The sequence below is a fragment of the Cuculus canorus genome, chromosome 15 (genome assembly GCF_017976375.1).
Source record: "Cuculus canorus isolate bCucCan1 chromosome 15, bCucCan1.pri, whole genome shotgun sequence".
NCBI classification, from domain to species: Eukaryota; Metazoa; Chordata; class Aves; order Cuculiformes; family Cuculidae; genus Cuculus; species Cuculus canorus.
Genome location: NC_071415.1, coordinates 455,554 through 462,940, shown reverse-complemented (window position 1 = coordinate 462,940; position 7,387 = coordinate 455,554). Strand labels below are relative to the sequence as shown.

The 7,387-nt window shown below is 54.2% G+C and overlaps 1 protein-coding gene across 1 annotated transcript; it reads right to left on the bottom strand.

Annotated features, from left to right (window-relative positions):
• Positions 1-2,227: 2,227 nt before the first annotated feature.
• On the bottom strand, positions 2,228-6,528 carry MRPL28 (mitochondrial ribosomal protein L28). Its single transcript, XM_054080619.1, has 5 exons — positions 6,206-6,528; positions 5,935-6,087; positions 4,791-4,925; positions 4,065-4,151; positions 2,228-2,856 (listed from the first exon to the last, which is right to left on the bottom strand). Exons 1-5 carry the CDS (start codon positions 6,491-6,493, stop codon positions 2,779-2,781), a joined length of 741 nt encoding a protein of 246 aa, XP_053936594.1. The 5' UTR covers positions 6,494-6,528; the 3' UTR covers positions 2,228-2,778.
• Between the last annotated feature and the right edge of the window lie 859 nt (positions 6,529-7,387).

Genomic DNA, 7,387 nt, shown 5'->3' with positions numbered 1-7,387 from the left:
GAGATCATAAAATCCTGGAATGGTTTGGGTTGGAAGGGACCTTAAAGCCCACGCAGTTCCAGTCTCCAGGAACATCTCCCACTGGATCAGGTTGCTCAAAGCCCCATCCAACCTGGCCTTGAACCCGTCCAGGGATGGGGCAGCCACCACTGCTCTGGACAACCCGGGCCAGGGCCTCCCCACCCTCACAAACATTTCTTCCCAAGATCTCCTCTCAACCTCCCCTCTTTCAGCTTAAAGCCATTCCCCCTCATCCCATCCCTGCGCTCCCTGATCCGGAGCCCCTCCCCAGCTTTCCTGGAGCCCCTTTCAGTACTGGAAGCTGCTCTAAGGTCTCCCCAGAGCCTTCTTTTCTCCAGGCTGAACAACCCCAACTCTCTCAGCCTGTCCTTGTACAGGAGCTGCTCCAGCTCCTGGATCATCTCCATGGCCTCCTCTGGACTTGCTCCAACAACTCCCATGCTGAGGACTCCAGACCTGAACGCAAGGCTCCAGGCAATGTCTTAAATACAACACCACACAACTGGGAGGTAATTTCACACCGCTACAAGCCAGCCCCCAGTTCAGAGCAGCCGATTGCTGTCCCCTCAGCCATCCCAAGCAGCCCCCTCACCACTGAGGAGCCGCAAAGCACTGGAGACCCCCACAGGGCCAAGAGCAGGATGCGGCCCGGCACCAGCCACACTGTGCTGTAGCTGCACCGGCCCAAGGCCAGATCTGTGCCGCACGTTCCGTTAAAGCTACGGAGAGCGGGTGGGACAGAGCCACAGGCTGGAGCTTTGCATTAAAATGCATGAGCTGCGCTAGCCCTAATGATGAGCAGAGCTGTCAAACGAAGAGCTTGTCCCAGCTAATTATCTCTAACGAGGGCAGAGTGTCAGGGTCCCTGAGGAGCTGGGCAGCAGCTTCCCACTCAGCTCAGTTGCACAAGAGGGAGAAGATAAGCAAATGTCATTGTGCTGGACTAGCTACACAATCATTAATTAGGCAAATGTGACCTTCTGTGCCAGTTTGCTCTTGAGAACCTGGACTTGACAGAGCTGGGACATGAAGGCAGGCTGGAAACATCCCAGCTTTTGCCACCCAACCTGTGCCCTGCAGTGGTGAGCCTCCTGCACTGGCACAGAGACAGCGCAGCCCCAGACCAGCCCTGGGCAGAACAGCTGTGCCACACTCACCTGGGGGCTCAAATACCCCTCATGAGGGCTTCAACTCATTCCCTGGCCCAAAAAGCAGGGGAGAAGTTTGGTCTTCATGAAAGGCCACCATTGAGATTGCATTCACCCCAACCACCTCCCTCATCCCCAGCTACCCAGCACAGCCCTGCAGAGACTCCGAGCCTACCCAGCAACCACCTCCACAGCACCCCTGGCCCAGATCCTCAAGGCAAACATTAAGGTGTGAGGAATTCCCACTCCCTTGTGGTCCTACTCCATTCCAGTGCAGAGGGGACCAGCCTCATGCTGCTCTCCAAGCCCAGTTTCTCTCTAATCATGGGATCTGTGGCTCAGAAACATTTGCCTTTCTGTGCTAGAGAGGGAAGCATGTCTCATGCCAAGGTGAGGTGAAGGCAAAGTCTCTTCCTGAAGCAACAATCCAGATTTACGGTCCACATGAGGTACATCCTGCAAGCTCTGTGCTTGTTCCTTACCTCAGAGCTGAAGGGAAAGGGAGGAGAAGCTGCTTGTTCTCCAGCCAGAACCCCACTGCAGGACCACCAAGCTTACTGACAGCAGCCATACACAGCTCTGTTCACTAGCATGTAGAACAGAACCACACACTGGTTTGGGTGGGAAGGGACCTTTAAAGCCCATCCAGTCCAAACCCTGCAGAGAGCAGGCGCATCCATCGGGTTGCTCAGAGTCTCATCCAACCTGCCCTTGAATGGTTCCAGGGATGGGGCATTTCCCACCCCTCTGGGCAGGCTATGCAAGAATTTCATCACCCTCAGCATAAATAATCTCTCCTCTTCCAGTTTAAAACCATTCCTTCTTGTCCCAGTGCTACACACCCTGCTAAAAAGTCCCTCCCCAGCCTTCCTGGAGCCCCTTTCAGTACTGGAAGCTGCTGTAAGGTCTCCTCAGAGCCTTCTTTTCTCTAGGCTGAACAGCCCAAACTCTCTCAGCCTTTCCCCAAGCACTCGGATAAGTTTTTTGGGAAGCGTTTTTCAGACCCTTGTTGCCAGATAAGAGCAAAGGCTTCAACACTCACTTCAACTACAATAATTTCACAAAATATAAGATTTAAGTCAGCAACAGCAAACAGAGCGAGTGCTGGAACCCAAGGGGTTGCAGTGAGCCATGGGGCCAGCGACTGGGGAGCTCAGCCCCACCTGGCAGGCACCGCTTAGGGCAGGGAGTTGGAGTTCTGCTTCCAAGGCACAGCTGTGTCTGCTGCAGGAGGCTGGCGGTTGAGCTAGGTGACACCACCACGGCATCCTATAATGCACTGATGAGCAAAGAGCATCAGAGAGAAGTTTAATGATATTCCCAACGCGTATTTCATTTTATATCGTGACCAAGCCCTCGGCAGCAGCCAAACCGCTTGTACAGGCAGAACAACCACATTAAGTCAGTCTTACAAGGGCACAGGACAGAAATTCTTTCCTTGGCCCACACAAATGGCTCCTCACTGAATTTAGGCTGTTGCTAGACTGCAAAAGCTGCAACATGCTCCTGGGCACACTCTTCGTGCAGACCCTTCCACACAAGAGCAGTTCAGACAGAAGACTATGAACCCCACAGCTTGGGATTTTTTCCTCCAAAGGTTTCTTTCCTTCTACTCCTTCTGCGTTGCCTGCGCTTTCAGCTGGTTGACGAGCTCTTCAGCATACACCTTAAAGAGTGGGACAGGGTCCTGAAACAGAATACAAGATAAAGCAGTTAAAGGAGTGAACATGAGCAGCAGCACAGGGTGAAGACTAATGGAGAGCCAAGGGAGTGGGTGCTGCAGGAGTGCTAACAGTTAAAACCAGAGGAAGATGTGCCCAGGATTGTTGCAGTGTCCAAACAAGGCAACCTGCTAAGCAACTCCCACAGACACAGCTGCTGCTCAGCTCTGCAACCTTGCCTCAACAATGCCAGGCACCCACATGGGACAGTCACCAGCCTTCCTGGTTCTGCCTGCGTTCCAGAATCAACAGTAGGTCCCACGGATTCCCTTTCCTTCCAAAAAATCCTCGTCTCCCTCTTCATGTTGCCCTCATCAGAGCTGCACTGACACACACTAGGTGAACCTTTGAAGAAGGTGGAGCCCCGCAGGGCCCAGCACCGCCTTGTAGAGTCAGCGCTCCCGATCTTCCCATCCCTGCTGAAGCCACAACGGGAACCAACAGGTCTGGGGAAAAAATCATGAACAGACTCCATCTCCCCAGGAGGGCCTTTCGCCCCCGCAGCTTTCTGGGACATCCTTTTCCACACAGGCGCTTCTAACAAGCGAGCCGCAGCGACAGAGGCTCCCAAACTGAGCAACTCTCAGTTTGTATCCATCTGTCCCAAGAGCATCACTTGGGACAGACGGCACGAGGGGGGACAGTTTTAAATATGAGAGAGGAAGATTTAGATTAGACATTAGGAAGTAATTCTTCACAATTGAGGCTGGGGAGGCCCTGGCCCAGGTTGCCCAGAGAGGTTATGGCTGTTACATCCCTGGATATGTTCAAGGCCAGGTTGGATGAGGATTTGAGCCCCCTAATCCAGTGGGAGGTGTCCCTGCCCATGACAAGGGGGTGGAACTGAATGGGCTTTAAGGTCCCTTCCAATCCATTCTAAAGATTAAATATTTATTAACTTGATATTAACCAGTTATTGGTTAAATAATAAATAATTAACCACAAGCCATGAATAAAATCAATCCATTTAAAATCATGTAAATAAATAATTATGAAAATAGATTTTAATAGATTGATCATAAAAATAAACAAACCCAGCCCCAGGATTTGGGCAGCCAAATATAATCAGGTTCACATGGCTGCTCAGGAGTTTGGGAGTGGCGCTTCTATCACTCCGGCTGCTCGGACCAGCTGGATGTGCAGCTCAGTGCCAAGCACTGCCTCAGGAACTCACCTTTTTTTCTAGGAGACGCTGTTTTTCTATTGCTTCTTCTAAACTCAAGCCAACCCATTCCGCCTCTTCTTCGGGGATTGCAAATTCCTGTGATAACAAAAGGAGCAGGCGGTGCAGTCTATCCAAGTGACTAAGATGTAAATGCTCTCTGTGCTCAACTCAAACATGCGATCCAGCAGGAACGGTCCTACAGACAGATCTTAAACACTGTTCCCTCATTTGTGTCAACTGAAGTCCAATCCCCTTCTCTCCTTTTCCAGTAGCAAGAGTCCTGCTTTCTCTGATCAGGCGTAGTTTGGGTAATCTCTGATCAGTTTGAGTAGTTCTGGGGCTGTATCTCACCACAACCCCATGGAAGCAGGTGGCACAGAACCAAACCGCGCACCAGCACTCTGAGCTCCACGCAGCAGCGTCGGCACAAATCCTCACTGCTGTTGGCAGCACCAGCTCCTACAAGTGCTTGGCGCAGACCTCAAAGACCTCGATCACAGCAAAAACACGCTTTGGTGTTCCTAAAAGATCAGTAACAAAACTCACAGCCTACAGAGGGACGAGAAGAACCTGATAAACGATGTTTAGCTCTTCTCTACCCATGTCCTTAACCCTAATTGCAAAAGCATTAGCACTGGTTTGTGCTGTGACAAGATGATTAGGGCGTTATCAGCCTAGACAATCAGCAAACATCACTGCAGACACCAGGGCAGGAATAGCAGGTCAGGCACTCACCTGGTATTTATTATAGATCGCCTCTCGTCTGGCTGGATCATTGGGATGCAGTTTAGGATCCCGCCGTGCAAGTCGCAGCAGCATTGTTCGCTTCAAATCCATGCCCAGCTTTGAGCACAAGTCAGCTTTTGGAGTCTGACAAAAAAAAAGCATGATGTTAAAATACACCAAAAGAGCAGCTGCTGGAGAACATGCAGGACTATCAACATCCAGAGAACACCACCAGCTCCCTCACAAACTGTAGAGGCTCTTGGGATGCATTAGGAAAGCTCCCTTAGGTATGTCAGGCACTGGTGAAACCCCACCTCTAGCACTGGGTGCAGTTTTGGGTGCCACAGGCTAAAAAAGGATCTCGAACTACTGGAGAGTGTCCAGAGGAGGGCACGAAGTTGGTGATGGGTTTAGAAGGGAAGCTGTGTGAGGAGTGGCTGAAGTCACTTGGCCTGTTCAGCCTCAAGGAGACCGCGGGCAGACCTCACTGCAGTTTACTGACTCCTCACCAGGGGAGGAGGAGCAAGCGCTGAGCTTTTTTCTCTAGCCACCAATGATAGGACCTGAGGGAACAGCAGGAAGGTGTGCCAAGGGAGGGTTAGGTAGGACATTAGGAGAAGATTCTTCACCCAAAGGGTAACGGAGCACTGGAACAGCTCCCCAGGGAAGCAGTGACAGTACCAAGCCTGACAATATTCTAGAAGCAATTGGACAAGGCCCTCAGACACATGGCGTGAGTGCTAAGCTTGTCCTGTGCAGGGACAGGAATTGGACTTAAAGATTATTGTGGGTCCCTTCCAACACAGGACACTCCATGACTCTATATTCTGAAGTTAACTTGATCACGGTTCTGACCTTTAAGAGTGATCTCCCCAGTCAAAGGCACGTTAAAGGCCAGAGCTTTAGGCCTGCACTGACAGATGAGCAGCAGCAGATGCCTCTGAGGTGCTGAGTAAGGGCAGCGTGCTGAATCATGGAATCCTTTGGTTGGAAAAGACTTTTGAGCATGTTGAGTCCGACCGCACCTGTCCAGCACTAACCCATATCCCTGAGACACCTTATCTGCCATTCTTTTGAACAACTCCAGAGATGGAGCCTCCACCACTTCCCCGAGGCTGCAGCACGGTGTGTTCTGCCAGCCCCAGGGCCTCACCTTGAGGATGTAGAAGTCAAAGCCGTAGGCCTCGTCGATGAGGTCCAGCGTCCGCATGGTGACAGTAATGGTCAGAGTGGCGTCGAGGATCTCACTGTAGAAATCTCGAACGAAGAGCTGTGGCTTCCACGTCTTGGGTAGCCTGGTGGAAAGCTGCGAGGAGGCCAGGGGCCATCAGGGTGCGGGGGCCTCGCTTGCCCGCCCCAACGGACCGGGGCTGCCCCGGGGCTGCCGCTGCCCGCCCGGTGTATGGAAGGGCCAGAACACTCACCTTATCGTTGCGTGCGTACCGGTAGCCACGGATCCAGCCCTCGCCGCCCCAGAGCCCCTCCTGCGAGGCGGGCGGGAAATACACGGGCACCGGCACGTCCTGCACGCGCTCCCGCTCGCCGGTGCGCGGGTTCCAGCGGGAGCGCACGCCCTGCGGCCGCCAGTGCACAGGGGTGGGCGGCGTCTCGTCCCGCAGCGACGCCAGGTAGTGCTCGGGCAGCCGCGAGCAGATGCCCTCCCGCAGCCGCAGCGCCGGCCACAGCCTCGGCGGGACCCCGTGCAGCGGCATCACCCTTCGCTTCCGCTTCCGGCGGCCGGAAGTGGGCCGGAGCCGCGTCTCATTGGCTCGCTCGGTGGGAGGGGCGCAGGAACAGAGCTCGCCTCTCATTGGCTAGCGCGGAGCGGTGGGCGGGGCCTAGGGATCAGAGCTGCCTCTCATTGGTTGGCGAGGAGATGTGAGCGGAGCGCAGAGGTCGAAGCCGCCTCTCATTGGCCAGTGGGAAGCGGTGGGCGGGGCGCAAGTGCCGGAGCAGCCTCTCATTGCTTAACGCGGAGGGGAGGGGTGCAGGATCTGCCTCTCATTGGCTGGCGCGGAGGAACAGTGCAGGAGCAGAGCCGCCTCTCACTGGCTGGCGCAGAGCGGTGGGCGGGGCGCAGAGTCAGAGCCGCCTCTCATTGGCTGGCTTGGGGGTGGTACGGCAGCCGCCTCTCATTGGCTGCCGCGGAGCAATGGGCGGAGCGAAGAGGTCATAGCTGTCTCTCATTGGCTGTCTCGGAGTAGTAGGCGGGGCGAAGTGGCCAGAGCCGCTTCTCATTGGCTGCCGCGGAGGAGCGGGGGCGAGGACGGCGGCCGGCAGGGGCCGCAACGCGCCCGCGTTTGGTACCATCATTGAGTCTTTGGTTTGGAGAAGACCTTTGACATGATGGAGTCCAACCACACCGTGTCCCCGCGCCGCTCTGCTGAACCCCTCCAGGGACGGGGATTCCACCAGCATGGAAGTATTTTTCTGGTTTTTTTTGCTTGCATCTTCTGCCTCTCCCACCGTGAGGCTTTTAATGATGCAAAAAGTAACGCAGGTGCCTTGTGCACCTTCCTCCTACCTGCCCTGTTAGTTCCCCAGCACCAGCCATCCCAAGGACTGAGCAAGCAGGAGTCCTAGAGAAAGAGAGTCCGTGATCATCT